Source organism: Barbus barbus (assembly GCF_936440315.1).
Source record: "Barbus barbus genome assembly, chromosome: 37".
Lineage (NCBI taxonomy): Eukaryota > Metazoa > Chordata > Actinopteri > Cypriniformes > Cyprinidae > Barbus > Barbus barbus.
The window spans coordinates 23,911,451-23,933,053 of NC_136715.1; the positions used below are offsets into that span (position 1 = coordinate 23,911,451).

Here is a 21,603-nt window from a genome sequence, read left to right on the forward strand (position 1 = left end):
TGACAGTTTTTGTGAAAATCAGAAAAACAGCCAAGAATTGGGAGGCAGAAATGGGAAAACTTTAAATCAGCAAACTAAATTCATATGTTATAGCACCACCTGGTGTCAGTAAAATCTCTCTGCTCTTGCTAAATATCTGTAAGACATGAACATGTTGATGTCTCGGTGCTTTTTTGTCAAGATTCTTTTAGGGCAGAAGTGGAATAAGAATAAAATCTGATCAAATGAAATGATAAAATGAAAGTAATTCTTTTAGATTATAAAGAACTTTAGAATTTTTTTTGTGCTTCTTCTGCTCTTGTTCAAGATGGTTGAGTTGCATGTGTGTATAAGTGTTTGTTCAAGTTCACGATTGAGTGTTTTCACTAATTTGCATATGAAATGCAAATTAATATCAGTAAAGCAGAGGTTAAGGAGTCAGTGGAGCGCTTTATTCTGAGTTGTAGGATGCATGCATGGGACAGAGAGAGAAATGCATGAACGAAAATTAAATGACACCCTCACTATCATAAATATACTGACCTGTTAATCATATTGTTAATTCTCAGCTTGGCATATTTCCTTGTTGCTCTGGGTCTTTGTGGAGACCTGTTAAATCTTCAACAATCTTTTGCTGAACATCAGAAATATATTATATATTGTATATTGATTTTACTCATTGTATTGAACGATAAAGGGTATTTGGCCTTTGCGTTCCTTCATGTGAACAATATGTGAAACAGGAGGCTAAGGCTGGATAATTTCACGTTCCTAGTCACCCTGGTGTGATAAAAAAAAAAAAAAAAAGTTAACATGATTGGGAATATACTTCAGAGATATTTTCAATGGAAGAATTTCTAGGGGTACCAATAATTGCATATTATAACATAAATAACATTTTTATTTACATTGATTTTGCCCCACTTTCACCTTTTCGTTAGAATTAAAGGTTAGATTTTATTTATTTATTTATTTTTTTTGAATGAAAGCTCAAATGGATAAACAATGCAGATGTATTTTCACAGCCCTCTGATCATAAATACCAAGGGTATGAATAATTTTGAGCACAATTATATATATCAGTATCACGTGAATCCGTGAAGTGTTCCAGTGGGGCTGGTCGGTCACATGCTGCTGTCTGTGGGAGAAACGAGAAGGCGAGTTAGTGCTTGGTCTCATGGAGTAGTCTCCTTAGCTGTGACCAAATTCAGGGTCTGCATCCTCCTTAGGATCCTTCCTACCCGGTTGAAGGAGGAGGGATCCTCCGACGTCCGCAAAACCCGGAAGTCGGTGTTTGTGAATTTGGACAGCCTACCCTTCTTTCAGTTCCCTCCCTTACCTGTTGCTCATATCCTGTCGCCTAGCAACCGTGACAGCGCCAAGCAAGAAGCGGGAAAATGGACAAACAAAGAGTTATTCTCCTCATTTTAATTATTTTGGAAGAAATAAAGCAATTAAATAAATTAAATACTTTCTTTGCTCGTTGTCGGAGAGTTTTTTATATCAGACTACAAGACAGTCACATCCAGGTAAGCCATTATAGCCTATTTTTATTTGTTTTTAAGTATTCTACTAATTTCTCCTACAAATTCATTGAGCCGAAGCATAAACTTTAGCTTGTTTTGTCAGAGAAACTCCTCTCCCACTCCGCTACCGCTCGCTTCGTCCGCCATTACGCTCTGCCGAAAAGAATTATGGGATAGGTAGGACGGGAAAGGATCCACCACACCCATCCTTCCAATTCGGGGAAAAGGAGGACGTATTTGTGGGCCGCATTTGAAGGATCCTACGAATTTGGACAGCCTTCGTCGCGGCGCTGTGACGTAACATCCTTCAAATGAGTACTCCGAAGGATGCAGACCCTGAATTTGGACACAGCCCTTGTGTGTGGGGCTTACGTGGCTTATGTTGCCACCGCCTGATGAGCCGCAGCTGTGACCGATCAGCCTGTGATGAGGATGGGCAGGTGTTCCTCGCTTGTTTCCAGGGCGACGCTGATGACACTTCGGGACGCTCGTCACACACTCCCCACCCCCCCCAAGCGTCTCCCTGGTCCTGTTGATAATATTAGGCAGTAGGGGGAATTTAGGGGGTGGGTGGGGAGTGACCCCTGACAGACCTGTGAAAGCTGCCCAGATCCGAGAGAGGCCATCAGCGTTGGCGTTCGCGGCACCAGCCCGAACGAAGTGGAAGTCCTGGAGTGCGAGGAACCATTGGGTCACCCTGGCATTGGTGTCCTTGGGACTACCCACTTGACGGCCAGGGCCTCCTTTTCCACCGCAGCGTAGTTTCTCTCGGCCGAGGTCAGCTTCCTGCTAATATAAATGACAGGATGCTCCTCACCTTCCTGGATCTGTGACAGGACGGCTCCCAGTCCTGTGTCGGAGGCATCCGTCTGCAGCAGGAAGGGGCAGCTAAAGTCCGGGGCTCGGAGGACTGGTTCCGAGGTGAGAGCCCTTTTCACCTTCTGGAAGGCTTCCTCCGCTGCTGGTGTCCACAGTACCTTCTCCGGCTGCCCCTTCCTGGTCAGGTCTGTCAGGGAGGCGGCTAAAGAGGAGAAGTTAGGGATGAAGCAGCGATAGTATCCCGCCAACCCTAAAAAGGCTCGTACCTAGGTTTTGGTTTTGGGCCTCGGGGCGGAACGTACCACCTCCACCTTCTTCTCCTGTCGCCGAATGATACCCCGACCAACCTGGAAACCCAGGTACTTCGCCTCGGAGAAGGCAAGGTGGCATTTGCGAGGGTTGGCGGTGAGCCCAGCCTTCCGTAGCTCCGAGAGCACCCTCCGTAACCTGTCCAGGTGGTCTTCTCATGCCTCGGAATGGATTACCACGTCGTCCAGGTAAGCGGCGGCGTACGACTGATGGGGCCGCAATAGGATGTCCATCATCCGCTGGAACGTGGCAGGTGCCCCATGAAGGCCGAAGGGAAGGGTCTGGTACTGCCAGTGGCCACTAGATGTGGTAAAAGCAGTCTTAGGTTTGGCATTCTCAGAGAGGGGTACCTGCCAGTAACCTTTGGTGAGGTCCAACGTCGAGATATACCGGGCCTTTCCCAGTCGGTCCAACAACTCGTCCCCCCTCGTTTCCTCATTCCAACCGCCTGTAGATGGAAGCGGGGAAGGGCTCGAAGCAGACGATCTATCACCATGCGTTCCACCACCTGACTGGCTGATGACGCCCCCTCCAACAGCCAATGTTGCGCAAGTCACGTGAGTTCGGCGGCCTGGGCACGGGCTGGCAGACGGGACTTATATTCGCACTCGTGGAAGTACTGAGCGGCACAGATAGGGGATAATCCCACGCGGGCGAGGATCTCCCTCTTAACCTCCGCATACTGGTCGGTTAAATGTTTTTCATTTTTTTGAACAAATGAAAATAAACTCAACTATTTTCTGCAGTTCTCCAGCTAGTCAAACTATCTCCTCACCTTGCTTTAGGCATAATAGACCCACATCCTCTTCCAGGCATATTTGTAACATTTTCTGTTGATTGGAAATTTTTGCCCTGATGGTGGAAATGGGAATTTTAAATGCTTTAGCTCTCTTCTTACAGCCACTTTCTAATTTATGAAGTTCAACAATCTTTTGCTGAACATCAGAAATATATTATATATTGTATATTGATTTTACTCATTGTATTGAACGATAAAGGGTATTTGGCCTTTGCGTTCCTTCATGTGAACAATATGTGAAACAGGAGGCTAAGGCTGGATAATTTCACGTTCCTAGTCACCCTGGTGTGATAAAAAAAAAAAAAAAAAAAAAAAAAAAAGTTAACATGATTGGGAATATACTTCAGAGATATTTTCAATGGAAGAATTTCTAGGGGTACCAATAATTGCATATTATAACATAAATAACATTTTTATTTACATTGATTTTGCCCCACTTTCACCTTTCACCATGCGTTCCACCACCTGACTGGCTGATGACGCCCCCTCCAACAGCCAATGTTGCGCAAGTCACGTGAGTTCGGCGGCCTGGGCACGGGCTGGCAGACGGGACTTATATTCGCACTCGTGGAAGTACTGAGCGGCACAGATAGGGGATAATCCCACGCGGGCGAGGATCTCCCTCTTAACCTCCGCATACTGGTCGGCGGAGGCATTTGAAGGAAAAGCTTTCCTTCAAATGTATTTTCTGCAATTCTCCAGCTGTGGTCCTTGGAGAGTCTTTAGCCACTCAAACTCTCCTCCTCACCATGCATTAGGACGATATAGACACACATCCTCTTCCAGGCAGTTCTTCGTAACATTTTATGTTGATTGGAAATTCTTAATTATTGCCCTGATGGTGGAAATTGGAATTTTCACTGCTCTAGCTCTTTTCTTAAAGCCACTTCACTAATTTGTGAAGCTCAGTTATCTTTTGCTGCACATCAGAAATATATTCTTTCGTTTTTCTCATTGTGATGGATGACTAAGGGAATTTGGGCTTGGTTTTCCCTCCTATTTATATTTCTGTGAAACAGAAAGCCATGGCTGGATAATTTCATGTTCATAATCACACTGGTGTGCTCAAAATTGTGAATATGAATGGGAATATATTTCAGATATATTTTACTCATAAGAATTTCTAGGGGTACCAGTAATTGTGTCCAACATGTATTTGAGAAAAAAAACATTTATTTCATAATGATATTTCCCCCCATTTTAAATTCTTATTCTCCAACGAAAGCTTAGACTTTTGTGATTTTTATTTTATTTTTATTTTTAAATATTTTTGGCCATGACTGTATATATATATATATATATTCAGTATTACTAAGCAGCTTTATCATATGAGCTAATTAATGTCCTCCACCGCCAGCTCCTCCTCTGGTCCACAGTCAGGACTTGGCCTTCTGATATTCCTTGTTGAATCAGAGTCCTTTATCTTGAATTATGTTGTTACATTGAATGCTCATTAAGAACATTAATAATATCTGCTGCATTTATGAATGTTCTGTTTTGTTTAATATTGTAATAATGCATCTCAGTGCTGTAGAGGGGATGAACGCCTGACATAAGAAAAAAGTGATTCTGTAGCTGAGAGGGAACCACTCTCTCCAGTACTGTGCCAAAAACATACTCTTGGAGACTGACCAGTAATTGTGTAATAGTCAGTGAAAAGATGATAAGTGGGAGAACAAGAAAAGTACAGTATTAAGGGCAGATTTGCTTCGTGGAAGTTTGGAACTACAGAGTAAAACCATTTTACTGGATGGACACTCAAGACTATAATATGAGCAGTACATCAAAAAGTCAAAAAGGGTTAAATGACAAACATAAGCTTTCATATTTATTTTGTGAAAATGCAAATAATTAAAATATTCACTATTTGAAAAACCTGCAGACTAAAATGTGACATTTTAAACTATTTAAATTGTAATGTTTCACAGTATGACTGCACATCCATTTCTTGGACCATATCAGGAGTCAGTTTTATTGTACAAATTTTATATTTGCATTATTACATTTTTATTGCAAATCAGAGTTTTAAAGTACAATTCATGACAATTGATCATGATTTTATGAATTTTTTTTATCATTCATAAAATGCTAAACATTTTAATAATTACATAATGCTTTTCAAATAATTTAATTATCAGGAAATCGTAAAAACCACCAGCTCCAAATCAATGTTTTTTTTTTTTTTTGTCCACTAGATTTGGAAGAATATATTTAAAATGCTGTCAATTAGGCAAAGATGTTTGCAACGAATTCTCGAAACCGTTTGGCGTACTGTTCAGGATGAACTGTAGAGATTTCAGCCCCAGCCTTTAAATTGAAAGAAAAAAAATGCAAAATGAAAAATGCAAAACAGAACTAAAAGAAATTGTAACATGCAATACCGATAATAATAATAACGATAAGAGTATTTACAGCTCAGTTTAATCTTTTGACAATAAAAGTGTAAAAAGCATATATTCAAATAACTACACAATAAAACCTCAGTTGCCCATTCATAAAGTGTCACTTACTCCATGCTTGACTGTTTTTGCTGCGTGCGCTGCTTTCTTCTTGGTATCATACTGGCTCAGAATGTTTATGAGACCCATGAAGTATACCTCTCTGTGTGGGGCACCTAGATTAAGGAGAGACAAACACAAGAATAAAAAATTAAATGTAAGGATTTAAAAACATTCAAAGGATATGCACTTTGATAACAAGTCTGAATCTGCATCGAAATCCATCAGGCATTTAAAATGAACACAAAATTAGTAAAGGACATTTTTTTGGGAGGAATGAAAAAACAACAAACTAAAAGCACTTCATAATTACCTTCATGAAAAGATTTATGGGTTCAAGATTATAGAAAAGTTGAGAATGGTATCTCTAAAGTGAAGTGACATACGGCCAAGTATGGTGACCCATACTCGGAATTCGTGCTCTGCATTTAACCCATCCATACTGCACACACACACCGTGAACACACACCCGGAGCAGTGGGCAGCCATTTATGCTGCAGCGCCCGGGGAGCAGTTAGGGGTTCGGTGCCTTGCTCAAGGGCACCTCAGTCGTGGTATTGAGGGTGGAGAGAGCGCTGGACATTCACTCCCCCCACCTACAATCCCTGCCGGCCCGAGACTCGAACCCGCAACCTTTGGATTACGAGTCCGACTCTCTAACCATTAGGCCACAACTTCCCAAACAACAACTTAAGTTCCACAACTTACCAAACTTATTTATGCTTTATTCAGTTTGCATGAATTATCATGATCTATTATTTCTTTGAATGTTTTCATGAACAGCTTGACATGCAAATAATGCTGACCTATTAAACTTATTTACAGTGTTGAGACTGGAATGTGACTCACCAACTGCACTCTGGATGGCATACACATCAACGTAAGGGTCAAACTCTCCTGGACCAAGAGGTTTATAAGAGCTCATGTACCCTGCAATGCCCTCAGGGGAAGTGCCAACAGACCCCACAGCCATAAAGGATAGGTCATTCTCTGAATCCTCCTCCTCTTCACTTAAAGAGTCTTTCATTTCTTCCGCTTCCTCTTGCTCTGCCCTCCCGACATCATGAATGCCCAGCAGCAGGCTGTAGTCCATGATCTTCAAACGCACAAGAAACTTGCCAAAACACATACAGATATACAAACAGACTGTTAGTTTCAGTATCAGTGGCGGAGCCAGAGGGCTAGTTGGGGTGGCAACTGCCACCCCAGACGAAGTCCTTGCCACCCCTGTTGCCACCCCGCTGAAAACATTACACTGTTTGATTTTTACGAACATTTCTCAAATCTCCCAGCGGACGTGAATGCATCCTTTTACGCAGTGCAGCGTGCTGTTGCTGCTACACTTTTCATTGGTTAAGCTGACACGCAGCTCTTTCGTGCTCCAAACGGCTCCAAAACATCGCGGCAGCACACACGGGACCGATGAAGAGCGTATTGCTGTTTTAATAGTACTGTTTTAACGGGAAGTAAGGGAGACATTGCACTGTAGTGCTTAGCATTAATTAGAGCTGGGCGATTTTTTTCCCCTAAAAAACTCGATTTACGATTCAAATCGATTTTTTTTTTGTCTGTTACGATAGTCACTGTGTCAGATTACACGATTTTGACTCCTAAAAATTTTGTCACATCGTGGACAAGAAACATGTCAGACTACACGTTGTTTTCCGACCAGTCATCGCGAGCTGTCTCACACACTCATTCACTCGCACATACACAAGCTCACTCATATAGCCCACACACACACACTCGCACATACACTCTCTCACATACACGCACTCTCTCTCTCACACACACACACACTCACTCTCGCGCGCACACACACAGTCACACACACTCGCTCGCGAACGCACTCTCACTCACTCTCCCTCCCTCCCTCACTCACTCAATCGCTTACTTTTTCGAATTACTTTTTGCTGCTCATTTATACACTCACTAAGTTTAATAAAAATACATAATACATTTATGTAATATTTAAAGGTGTTAACTGTAATCTTACAATACAAAATGATAATTTACAAAGGATTAAATTCGTCACAATTATGTAATCTGGATATTTGCCGCGGGGCGAGGGCTTCAATAACCTCTCTCTTTTTTTGACCATACCACTGGGTAGATGCAGGTCATACCTAGTACAACTTTTGAAGTTTATCATTAGAGTCAGTGTTAAAGAGCTATGTTTTTTTTTTTTTTTGTATTGTTGTTCTATTATTATTCTTGTGGTACATATTTGAATGTGTACAACTGCCTTGTCCTGCATGCCTTGTTTTGACAGGTCCAAGTTTACCTCAGTTTTTGTTTACTACTGGACTTGATTAGTCCAAGGAGCACTTTGAATACTTGTTCTATTTTTGCTGTATAGTTAATACATATATAATTGTGTACATTTTGGAAAATAAACAACTTTAATTAATCTGTATACATTTTGTGGAAAATAATTTATTTTTAGTGTAATTGAACACTTATTGACCCCCCAAAATAATACCTTGCCACCCCTTTGCCACCCCTGTTTTAAAAGTCTAGCTCCGCCACTGTTCAGTATGTCCCTAGTTCTTCAATAGCAAATAATATAGGTAGCGTTAATTGAGCAGAACATACTATCATGTGCAATACAAAAAATATTTCCTCCTCTGCTTAATGTAAGAGGGCATACAGCATATAGGGTACAATTTCATATTTGTATACATAATCTAATCGAAAAATAGTCTGATATGAAACATATGAAAAACTACTATTTGCAGATGAAAATGTTCCTTAAGGTTTTGGACACTGAGACATGCTTTCTCGTGTTTTCAGAGAAAAAGAAAGTGAAAAGGTTTATTGGGTATAAGAATGACCTTGGCTTCTCAGTTTGAAAGCGGGTAAAAACTATAAAGAAATATTCACACGTAACGCAGTATAGTTAACAGTACATTTGAGCCGAATGTAATAATATGTGAATCATCTCACCTCTACGTCCCTGTTCAGTTTATCCAAAAGCTTTTCTTTCTCCTCTTCACTGATATACACTCGCTGCATGTTATTTCTGAAATCTACATCCTTGAAGGTTGGCAGTTCCTTCACCTGGGTTTCCAAATGATTTTCAAACAATTATATTCAAGAACAAATTTTACATTTTGAGAAAACCATTTCAGTTTATAACTGAGAAGCATATCGCATACAATACAAGTACAAGTTAATACAATGCTGCAAATACTTCATTAGAAGACAAAACTCTTTTAGATGTCAGCAAGAAAAAAGATGTAATATTCATAAGAAAAAAACATCAAGTTGTAGTGATCACATGTAAACATAATTTCTTCAAGAAATACATGAAGGATCCAACATTTTATGCCTCTGCAACAAGATAATGTGGAAAATTAATACGGTATAGAAGTAACTCTAAAAGTCACCAAAACAATGTCTGACAGCCAAGTTGTTTAGTCACACAATTTACATATAATAAAAGATAAGAGAAATGTATATTTGTAATATACATCGTAATATGGTTGGGAGACAAAGGCAAGATTTACCATGCACTTTAGGATTCCTTTTGAGATTTCACAAAAACAAGATTTCCAACACGGTGTGAGAAAATACGAAGTCAAAAGCAACGCAAGAGAAAATGTGACAAGTGTAGATATATCTGAGTTAGGCTAAAGGCTGACAATATTGCTTTCCAATGCACACGTCACAGACAATAAACTAGAATGTATTCAACACCATCTGACTGCCCAGCATAAGATGCGTGTTTGTTTGAACAGAAAATGGCTAAAAAAGCTGGACACGCCATTTAAATGCACGGGTTAACCTGTAAGAGTCATAATTTGCGTAATTAAAAATGTAACACTAAATGCAGAAACATATAAGCAGATATTATTCAATATGTCTAGGGTTATGCTGTCTATGTACATTTGTTGAGAACCCCCTTGTTTTGTTCTGTAATGGTTTGCTCTGTTTTAGAGTCTTTAAGAATGGGTGTTTCCTTTAAGAATGTAAGAACTGGAGTTTGTTTGTCTGTATTATGCAAGAACTTTCAGTAAACCTTTCCTTGCTCGAAAGAATTATGAAGGATTGTTGCTACTACACTGCTACTGAGCAGAGACACAACACTGACTGCTAAGACTCACAGGCTTGTGTATGTTTATAACAACAAAGAATGGTATTATAGTGCTACAGAACTCTCAAAAAAATATTCATCAATAGTTGAGTTTATGTTGAACACTTCTGTCTGCTGACAGATACACAGCCAAATGTCTGTGAACGATGGCCACAAACTAATGAGGTGCTCTCCATGAACTGTACAGTGAGCAACAACCATTTTCATTTTTTTGCCAATGACTTCAAGCACAAACCTGAAGTCATTATTGCTAAAATTGTGAGCTTTGTAACAAGGGAAACAATGCATTTGGCATTGTCTACAATAGTGTTTCCCTACCCTGTTCCTGAAGACACACCAACATTAAACTAATCACATGATTCAGCTCATCAGCTCATTTGTAGAGACTACACGGCCTACACTGTTTGCTTAGCTGGGGATGGAAATACACTTACAGTGGTGGCCAATATAATCAGAACACTAGTATTTAGTATTTACACACCACATATACATGGGTTTAATCAGTTATTTCTATCTTTTGCTGTAGTGTGTCAGTAGGAAATATCAGTTTCATATTTCCAAACATTCATTTTGCCATTAATTGTAATAATCCAGTGAGATTTTTGTGCTCCACACGGAGATCTGAACTGATCATCATCCAGTCTGTCTGGAATCACATGAAGAAACAGACTAGAGACAGAAGAACTGTGGCAACGCTTCAGTACTGTTAAAAGTTTTAGGTACTTGTGTAAAAATGCTGTCAAAATGTTTCTTCATCAATTAACTTCTATTAACTAAATCAACATTTGGTGTGAGCATCCTTTGTGTTTAAAGCAGCTTTTGCCCTGGTTTTTCTGGGATCTTTGCAGGTAGCTTTCTTGAAGCATCTTGGAGACGTTGCCACAGTTCTTCTGGATTTAGTCTGTCTCAGTTTGTTCTGTTTCTTCATGTCATTCCAGACAGACTGATGATGATCAGATCAGATCTCTGTGTGGAGCGCTGGCTGCTGTCAGACAAAAGTCTCACTGGATTATTACAATTAATGGTAAAATGAATGTTTGGGAATGTAAACTGATATTTCCTACTGACACATTTCAGCAAATTATAGAAATAACTGACTAAATAACTGATCATGTTTGAGCTGGTGAAAATACTAGTGTTCTGATCATTTTGGCCACCTCTGTAACTTTCAGTAATTTATCAATATGACCACATTGACTGACATCGCTGGATGAACTGAATTAAATTGATGATGGCACTATTGTTTTCTGTAGAGCTTCTTTACAGCTGAATCACATCTTGCAACATCGACAGTGATATTGAATTGACTTCAGCTAAATTGACTTCCTCTAGCTAACACAATTAAATGTTATTGATCTTGAGCTAAATACTGACACTATTGTCTTCTAAAGCTGTTTACTGCAGAATCTGTACTGTAGCTATATAATTGCTTATTTTATTTCCTATTTATCTTTGTGAAGCTACTTTGACATTGTATTGTATAAAGCGCTAGAAATAAAGGGACTTGACTTGACTAGACAAAAAATGACCAGGATTCATTAAATGAAACTGTGGACAGATGGAACCAAATTAAAGATATCAGTAGTGAGGCAAATTCTAGGTGGTATAGCATTGGCTTATTCTAATTGTTGAACACATTTTTGTTTTTGGCAGAGGAATAGCTTTCTTGCATAATTCAACCTCATGGTGGTGCTGTAATATTGATTAACAGGCTCACATGCATACACACATGCATAAAATTCTATCTTAGAATTACTTTTATAAGGTAAGATGATAAGGTGAGGTAAGATAACCCTAACTCTGACCGTAAGGTGTGCATGGCATGAAATCAGGTCAAAAAAACTGTTCTGAAGTGGCTAGGAGTCTAGATCTAATTGAAAAATTGTGGAGAGTAATGCGGAGGAAACTTTTTAATATGGGAGAACTTGACCAGTTTGCACAAGTGGAGTACAAATTCCTTGTATGTGTAAACATACTTGGCCAATAAAGCTCATTCTGATTCTGATTCTGATTACTACTGTGATTGTGAGAATGTATAAATAGGCTGTTTGAAATTAATTGATCCAGTAATTAATTTATGTTAATGAATGGCATATTTGTTTATAAGCTTGCCTACCATGCATTATGCAGAGGGCGTGTTTTCCAATATTGCTTAGATTTTTCATTACGTGACTATTCACAAGTGGTTTTAATTATGGTATAAATGCTTGGAAATAATATTTAACATTTTCAAGTCCATTCATTATTTGTAGCACGCAAGCCAGTTATCACAATAAGCTTTGTTACTTTTATTATGACACAAAATCTCAGCCTTCTTGTCAATTTTAAGATAAAATACAATCAATAAATGTGTTTTTACACTCTGTAATTTGTAGTGAGATAACTTGGCTATATTCGTCTCAGTTCAAGCAGCATGTGAATCAATAATAGTTTCCTCTTTAATATTTGCAGCACGAAATTAACATGAATAAATATTTGAATGCATGTTGAAAAAAAATCAGAACAATTTAATACAAATGAATGCCTCATGAAATTGATCAATCAGAGTTTGAAAAAGTTAATAAGCAACATTTTATTGCTGTTTTTCATGTTAAATGTGAAGAATGACTTTTATTTTGGTGGAGTATAGGTGGAATTTTCACATTAACTTCACGCAATATAACATGATTTTATTATCGTAATTTTGACTTCATTCTTAAAATATTATGATGTTAATCTTATTTAGTTATTTGTTTTTCAACGTGGTGCTAAAATGCTGCCGTAGACTATTTGTACTGCATGCAAACACAATCTTGACACAGCGCCCAAAACAAAAAACAAAACAACAAATAAAAAACTAACAACAACAAAAAAAATAGTAAGGAGATATTTGATTTATTTATTAATAAACTAGTGTTTTAGACTCGGCATCTCCTCATTGGACGTGCCTTTAGAGAGAAATGCATCTTTAACGATTACATAATGAAAGAGTATTTGTTTTCAATTTAAATTATTTAATTTTAAAATAGTAATTCATAGAGTTCTATAGATATATTTATCATGTCTGTGAGGCAAGTATTAGCTGAGTTTCGGTTCATTTTTGTGAAGCGCTGCTGCTCAAGATCGAGACTGCAGAAAGCGCATCCTGATTGTTTTCTTTATTTTACAAAAGCACAATATTTTGTTGATATTGTGAGAGCACGCAAATAAAAGTAGACCCTTTCCAGTTCCGAATGATGTTGTATTTTAAGTTTCCACTCTTATTAAGAAAAACCCCCACAAGTGATCGCACGGGCACCTTCAAGAAGGTTTGCATAACACTGCCCAAATGTATACGCAATGAAAGAAGGCGTAACTTGTATTCTCGCTCTAGCACTGTTGTTGCTGACGCCATGTCATGGAGACGCTGTGTATTTCATTGTGAAAGCGAAACTACTTTGTTTGAGCCTCCAAATGAAGTACACAACTAGAAATCAGTGGTTAAGTTATATTTACAACACTGTTTCAGAACAGTACAACACAAATATTCGAGTGTATGCAGCACATTTTACGGAGGACTATTTCCTGAACCTGGAAGAGTAGCCTACAATGTGAACACTATGAATGACTAAGAACAGCAATTCCAACTTTGCAAGGACAGTCTGGCGCTTCTGACTCACAGCCTGTAAGTACGTTTTGATATTTAAAGAATTTGCCACTGACTATTCAAATGCGAGTTTTGAGCAGTGCAGAGTAGTGCTTTATGTCGTTTCTATGATCACAAATGCAGTCATGGTGTTATGTTTAGACGGTGCGGCGCAACGCGTAAAAAGACCGTATGAGCCATTATAATCAGTAATTATGTCCTCACTGAATGCAACAAATGCCTTGTTTATCGCGGGTTTTATTGTTTTAGTCTCATCACGCTAGGACCATAGACTGTAAAAAGGCCGGTTCCCGGCATCACAACATGGGAAGCGGCGTAACATTTCCGTCACACACTTGAGGTATTCGGCCAATCATGACACACCGGATAGCTGGCCAATCAGGGCACACCTCGCTTCTTAGAACGATGAGCTTTTTAAAAATCTATGCGTTTCAGAAAGGCGGAGCATAGAGGAGCAACGTTAATGTACAGTATGTGGAAAATGTGTTTTTTTAACTGCGTAAACACATTGCATTACACCAAATACACAAAATAATGTTATTTTTAGCAACATCATATGACCCCTTTAATATTTTGAAGTGCAAGTGTTTTATTTCTATAGATTTTATTTTAGGCAAGTTGTGTTGATTTGAGAAGGTTAAATTGATCAAACATATGCTCAACTCACTGTCTGCAGCTGGTCGCTTGGCAGGGCAGGATTGGTAATCGGGCATACCGGGCATTTTCCCGGTGGGCCGATGCACTTGTTTTTTTTGTTTTTGTTTTTTATCAAGGACCATCATGCAGGGACAGCGAGCAGCCAGTGGCCCATTGGTTTGTCTCCTGTATTGACAGTGTAAACCACCCAATCACAACGCGCTATAGATGGAGTAATGCAGTATTTTGCCCCGCCTATTTAAAGATCAGTCCCCCCCTCCCCACTTCACCTTTGCATTTCATAACCCAGCAGGCACACAACATCATAAGACGTTGATATTTGGTTGAATTTCGGTTGTGACGTAGGGTGACCAAAATTCAATGTAAATTCAACATCTAATGTCAATGTTAAATTGATGTCCAATACCGACATCAGCTGATGTTGATATTTTGTTGTTTTTAGGTTGTGTAACCAAAATCCAATGTTAAGTCAATGTCAGATTGATGTATATTGATGACAAATACTGACGTCAACCCGATTTTCATTTTCAACCAAAATGCAATGTCTGTAAACAACAGGACGTTAACAGGCTAGAGATGTAATGATGCACTGCGAGCTGGTTGAAAATTGATTCAAATATGGGATGATTCAACGCCCATATTTGTTGAGATGCCGAACATATCGCGATACATTTGGGGTTAGGAGTTTATATGAATGTATCTCTGAGGGGAACTGTCTTTAGAAAAGTTGGCATTATCCTTTCATCTTGCCTCTGAACGATGTATATTAATAATGTTCATATGTGCAGCTCTGTTGACATCGGTAACCCAGGAAACACTGTATTGCCTGTTACATAAGCGCCACCTGCAGGCAGAGAGCGAATTTGCATTTTTAGCATAATTTTTAAGGCCAGTTCAGCCTGTGGTTGAGCAAATGAAGTTCATGTGCCGCTTGGAACTTTAAAAAACAAAACCTTGAATTTAACAAACGGAAAAAATGAACTATTTTAATGGCTGAAACAGCAGCTGTAATGGGGAAGACTTGGGCCGGTAATTCTGATAAACTGTCGGACAAGGGCCTGGCCAGTCTCGCGCAAGGCTCTAGTCATTCCCTCGTTTCAATTAAAAGTTCCCCCTTGGCTCGGCGGGTCCCCAATCTGCCCAGGCCCATAAGCACCTGCATACCCAGACGCAATGCCCCTGTATGGTTGCTTGCTACAGAACCCTTTCAAAGAGAAGTCAGGGCTATTGCGACTATTGTTCAATTGTGCAAATGATAGAATTAAGACATTTTTATTCTCTTATCTGCATTCTTTGTTTCCTTGGTGGCAGAGGTTATCCGCTTAAAATGTGCCTAATAACTCCCCTGCAAAACCCACAGACCCTGTAAGCTGTAATGCAGCTTATCCTTGAGCAAGGTCTGAGCACACAATTCAGTTGAAAAGGTCACTGGTTATTCCTCAGCGCAAGAATAGCCAGGAATTCACCTCGGCTTTAAATCAGTCCAAATGAGGTACGTAGACAAAAATTTCAAAAGGTAGAACACTTGAAGAAAGTCTGCACACTCTACCAAAAATTTGTAGGAAGATTTAGGAGATTGTCCTATGATAACATTTATGATAATTTTAAACATGCCCCAGATTCTTCATTGTGTCAGATACTTGTTCATGTATACATTTTACATGCATTCCCTGGGAACTGAACATAAGTTGCTCCAGAAAGAGTACAGAGTATGTTTATCTGCAACATAAGTGTAAATGCTTTGGACAAACAACATGATATTATGTTGTAGTGTTCTTACCTTCTCTTTATCACTTGCTTCTCGAGAAACCAGTGACCCCTATAAAATTAAATGCCATATAAAGATGCATAACAATAATTAATAATGCTTACAACATATTAGCTGATCTACATGAATATGAAACAGTAATGCTACAAATTATAATTAAATAAATTAGTAATTAAATGTACTAGATCGCCTTAAATGTGCAAATTGACTGAAAAGCAATAACTTTTATACATGTCTAGTCACAATAACAAAACAAGTCTGTTTATTCCTCATCATGATAGCTCAATGACAAATTAATAAATCAGTAATTAAAAATGTAGACAATGAGTAAAGAATTTATTTACCTTGAGGTCATATTTCCTGTGGATAGTTAGTCGGTGGCTGAACATATTTCTCATGACTAAAAGGTATGTGTCTTCATTGTCCACAGTTACACGGTACAAGCCAAGGAACTGGGGAAGTAGTGTGCTACCATGACACGTTACGATGTGCTGAGGTGAAAAAATAAAACCTTTTAATATGAGAGAAAAGGGAATAAATAGTACTGGCCTGTTTTGGTTTCGGTAAATTTCTTTATCTAGCTTTATCTTTGGTTTATGCTTGGTGTGTCTGGAGAAATCTATCCATCCAAACATCATTCAAGTTCATCTTAATATCAGTTGCTTGGTTGACACAGTGAGACTATCTCAAACCATCTACTGTAAGCCCAGCTAGTAGGTAAGTCATTTTTATTAGTATGTAACTTCTGAAAATAAAAGATTGTGTTAAACAGCATATTACTTAGTTGTATGTAGAATCCGGACATTTAATTTGTTTTGTTTAGATTACTAGGATCATGACAACCAGTGTCACAAAAATGGATAGAAAGAAACCAGACAAAGAGAATGATCAGTTTAGCAGTTTATACTGTAGTTTATAGGTTGATTGCCGAGAAGTAACCCGAAAAGCAAAGCAGCCAGGTATGAAAGAGAATGAGAACCAATGGAGCACTGCGACATAGAGGGCAGAGTATAAAATTGAAACTGAGGCCTTGGAGGACAGGACATGAGGACACAATGAGATGCAGCAAACAGAGAAACAGGAGGACTGGCAAGATGTTCAGACAGTGGGGATCCTCACTGGAGATGACAAGAAGGAATTAAACAGGAAGAAGCATTTATTCCTAATGTTCACTCTTTCCAACTTGGGCATCACAGGTACATTACTTCAGTTGCTTCAGGCTTTCTTCACAGGCATAACTGTCTTCACAGATAGACTTGATTGTTCCAGATGTGTTAATCAGGGTTGGAGCTAAAGTTTGGAAGGTACACTATATTTATAATTTAATTCTATATACACCTCTATTTGTCAGGCTTTAACAAGTGTACGTTGTTGTATGTCCCTTCAGTTTTGGATTTTGGGAAATAGTTCTGGTCACACTTTATTTAAAGGTCCAATTCTCACTACAAACTAACTATAAACTGCAACTTTTGCCTCAGTAAACTCCTAATTTGCTGCTTATTAACAGTAAGATAATTGCTAAGTGTAGGTGTGGAGCAGGACTAGAGGATTAGTTCACTCCAGAATTAACATTTCCTGATAATTTACTCACCCCCATGTCATACGACAGATACCGGAAGTGAGAAAAAAATAGTTTATTACGTTTGAAATATGGATTCGCTGCAGGAGGCCCTTATTCCCTCCCCCCGGAGCATGTGCATTGTATTCCACATCTTCTGAACTGTTGACAAAAAATACGCTTACCCCACTGAAAGGCTTGGAAGGGCCAGGACAATTTTTTATATAATTCCGATTGGATTCGTCTGAAAGAAGAAAGTCATATACACCTAGAATGCTTTGAGGGTGAGTTAAACACAGGCTAATTTTAATTTTTGGGTGAACTAACCCTTTAACAGTGCATGTACCATAGGCAGTACCTTAAGGATAAATTGCCAATCATTGTAATAGTATGGAAAAGAGCAACCAGTACATTATTCAAAAGGTTATTTTTTTGTGGAAGAAAGAATATTATATAGTTGTGTTATGATATGAGGGTTAGTATGTGATTGCATAATTTTCACGTTTAAATGAACTAATCCTTTAAGAGTAATCAAGAGACTGCATTTAACAAAAGTAAAATTTACTTGTTATTAAACATCCTGACTTAAGAAACATTAGTCAATACCTGGTGGTATTCTGAAAGAAAGTTGTGCATGTCCTCCACCTCCTCACTAGAGATTTGCTTGACAATTAGTGTTCGGTCATATGATGCCAACACCAATCCCGCTTCCTGACTCTTGCCATCCTTTGCTGGAGGACTACGTGTAAGAGAAACCTGAAATACACATAGACAAATTTGGAAACAACAATAGTTCTTCAAAATCATTGCATCACCACATCAGGGTGATACTTGACCCACTACGCTTTGTGCCGGTGGTCTGATCTCTCTGTCTGGGTTTATTCTGTGATAACAACCAGCTGTATGTACGTTATCCCTTATTTATCAACTTCTAGGTAAGCTGGACAACTTCCTTGAGGAGCTAGGCATTCTGCTGTCCTCTTACCCTGAGGATGGCACCCTACTGGTAGTCCTTGGTTGTTTCATTCTCCTGGACAAAACTCAAGCGGCCTTATCGACCTTAAAGAAATACATGCCACAAAGCAGGGAAAAATCTAGACCTCATCCTTTCCCATAACTGTATCTGTCAGGTGCAGAGACAGAACCCAAATGAAAATCATATACTGACAATATTCACTAATACCAATGGTTTGGGTTAGTGATATTTACTTTACAAGTGGTTGAGTGAGTAGTCCAATGGCAGTGGCATCTTCCACTGATCGTGCTGGATAGCAGTACAATGGTAAAGGAGTCAAAATCATTGAACACAAAGTGGTGTGGGATACTGATCCACTGGAGTATGCAGGTATTAAAAGAAAATAAATAATACTATATTTTTTATAGAACATGCTCTGTGGTTAAAATGTAGATTATGTGTGGGCTACTAGGTGCTTGCAGCATGCCGTGACAAATAAAAAACAAACTCCATATAAATAATTCATATAAAGAAATATAAAATAAAATAAAGCAAGCAAGCACATTTTATAAGCAGATGGCCATAATGCAGAATACACTGGCAAGTGCCTCATGCAAACATAAAAGCAAATGATAGCCTCCATGCAAATGTAGTTGAGCACATGACCTAAAAATGTCCTTTTGTATAGTAGGTCTACCTGGCATGATCCATGCAAATACAACTTTTGCAAACTCGCAGCAAAATATTGTGTGAGCAATTGTAATGTGTGAACTTTTGATTTTGACATGTAACTTTTTAAAGTACAGTAGAGAACTATGCTCAAAAATTGCACAGGAATCTTTCAGCTTTTCATGCAATCAGACTTAAACTGTACAAAAAATTCATACCAGATAATCCTGATGTTCAACTCCAAATCGCTCTCTTAGATTCCGGAACACCAGCGGGCAGTACTCCTTAAACTTAAAATGTCCAGGGAGGTTTTCCCTGAAAATGTACAAATTGTGGATTTTAAAAGTGTAAAAGCACCTCTAATAATTCTAATAAATCCACTTAACACTAATAAATAAATAATTTTATTTAATAAAATATTAAATGGGAACTTAATTTTTTTTTTTGTTTGTTTATTATATATTTATTTGCTCACTGGGTGATTTAAGACCTTAGGGGTGTATTAACGCTTATAGTTCTGTTCTCCTTGTTCTTTTGGTCTGGACTTTGGTCAAGATTACAGTATAGCATTGAATATTTACAAATACTCCATTTGAAGTGGCATGCCACGTATATCTGAATAAACAAAAAAAATTTTGTTCTCGTCTGATTGCTAATTAATAAGAACTGTGACTAAGGTTGCATTTCAGTGAGGTCACAAGTTTTGTCAGCAACCCTCCTCCCCACCATTATAAAAACAAAATCCATACCAGGGCAGATTATGAGTTTTAAAAAGCTTTGTGCGGTTCAAAGTACAGCCATGTAAAATTGTCAAAAAACTGTGACTATGAGCCCAGATATGTCTAGATTAATCATACTAAATAAACAAATATTTGCCATGTATCTATATAAATGTAGCCAACCTTATCTTGTCATCTCTAACTTTTGGACTGCAGCAAGGCACTAAACCAAACCAATGGTAAATAGTTCATGATGACAGTCAACTGCGCTAAATATAGTAAATATGTTGAATACATACTTGTTGAATAAATGGTTGTTGACTTTCATTTTTATGTTGGCTTTGAAATCATCTGGAAGTAGCATTACTGGCATAGGCACTTGAAAGAGGTCGTTTATCTGCGAAGGTTAAATGCAGGTTAAAATGTTAAGGAAGGCTGAATATTTGTAATGTTTTATGTCGGTGTTGGTATTAATTAAAGCCATTCTCCCACTGACATAGCAAGAATAAATAATGTGCATTATACTTTAGCAACTAAGAAACATATCATTTTCAAGCACGAGAAAAACAGTGTATCATATTTTTTTCAGATATAGAATAAACAGTAACATACCGTGTGATTGATGCCCCACATAAACACAGTCAGGATGGGATCACTGGCCCAGAATACCTCCACTTTTTGATGCACAAAATGTTTTTTCTTGCTTTTTGTTCGTGAAAGTCTTCTCGCTGAGCTTGAAACTGCCCCTGTCTTACCAGGAGAAGACATACTTGCAGAAATGTACCCAGATAATCATAGACCAAAACAACAGCTTGCCACTTCAGTTGTGATGATGAATGTCTTGAAATTCCACGATATAAACACTGCAAGCCAGTGAACCTATATAGTAGAGGATAAACTGCTCTGCTGACTTGCTCCAAATGAAACTCGAGAGAATTAAACTTGTCATAACTTGATCCAAAACAGTCACATGCCTCAGAAGTGAGTAGTTTTTCTTGTAATGAATTTACCCTCCTAGACAAATAATTGTAAAAAAGCAATTGAACAATTTTAATTAATAAGAGTTTTCTTCATATGCTCAGTGCTGGTAAAAGAGCAAAAGAGATGCATTGTTGTGCACTGTGTGTGCTGAGGTAACCAATGAGGTAGTTAGTTTTGATGACACAGTCAAATGTGTGTTTAGCATTGCTGCAGTGACCGGCCAATAGAATTAAACTGCATATAGGGCAAATGTGCAGCTATGTGCAGCAAATTTGCAGCGTCTGCACAATTAACTCAAATAACTCTAACATTCCTAAAACATGCAAGAAGCAGCATGTTAATGGTTTTTAATATATACAAAAGAATATAAAAAAGTGAAAAATATTTCAAAATAGGTCATCAAATGTATTTGTATAGAGCTTTTTACAATACACATAGTTGCAAAGCAATTGTACAGAAAAGCATGATATTAGAGCTAGACGATAATATAGTTTTCATTTTACGATGATATAGGCTAAACAATCAAGCAGTTGAGATTAGCTGTTTAGGATATATTGTGAGTATATTGTGTGTCTATGTGTAATAGGGCTGCTTCAAAACGAGGGAAAGCAGGATCCAGGTGCAGTCACAAACATTATTCAAACA

General features: G+C 38.3%; 1 protein-coding gene across 1 annotated transcript; it reads right to left on the minus strand.

Annotated features, from left to right (window-relative positions):
• Window positions 1-5,235: 5,235 nt before the first annotated feature.
• LOC306856925 (phosphatidylinositol 5-phosphate 4-kinase type-2 gamma-like) lies at window positions 5,236-21,119 on the minus strand. The gene is made up of 10 exons (XM_079396481.1): window positions 20,590-21,119; window positions 20,277-20,374; window positions 19,477-19,573; window positions 18,241-18,390; window positions 16,421-16,567; window positions 16,089-16,127; window positions 8,877-8,990; window positions 6,780-7,044; window positions 5,943-6,046; window positions 5,236-5,739 (listed from the first exon to the last, which is right to left on the minus strand). Exons 1-10 carry the CDS (start codon window positions 20,743-20,745, stop codon window positions 5,659-5,661), a joined length of 1,251 nt encoding a protein of 416 aa, XP_079252607.1. The 5' UTR covers window positions 20,746-21,119; the 3' UTR covers window positions 5,236-5,658.
• Window positions 21,120-21,603: the final 484 nt, after the last annotated feature.

Bases quoted from the DNA above. Each gene is read 5' to 3' on its own strand.
- LOC306856925 (XM_079396481.1), bottom strand. From the start codon at position 20,745: ATGTCTTCTCCTGGTAAGACAGGGGCAGTTTCAAGCTCAGCGAGAAGA. The intron at 20,375-20,589 runs GTATGTTACTGT...TAACCTTCGCAG, and splicing joins TGTGGGGCATCAATCACACG to ATAAACGACCTCTTTCAAGT. The intron at 19,574-20,276 runs GTATGTATTCAA...GTACATTTTCAG, and splicing joins AACAACCATTTATTCAACAA to GGAAAACCTCCCTGGACATT.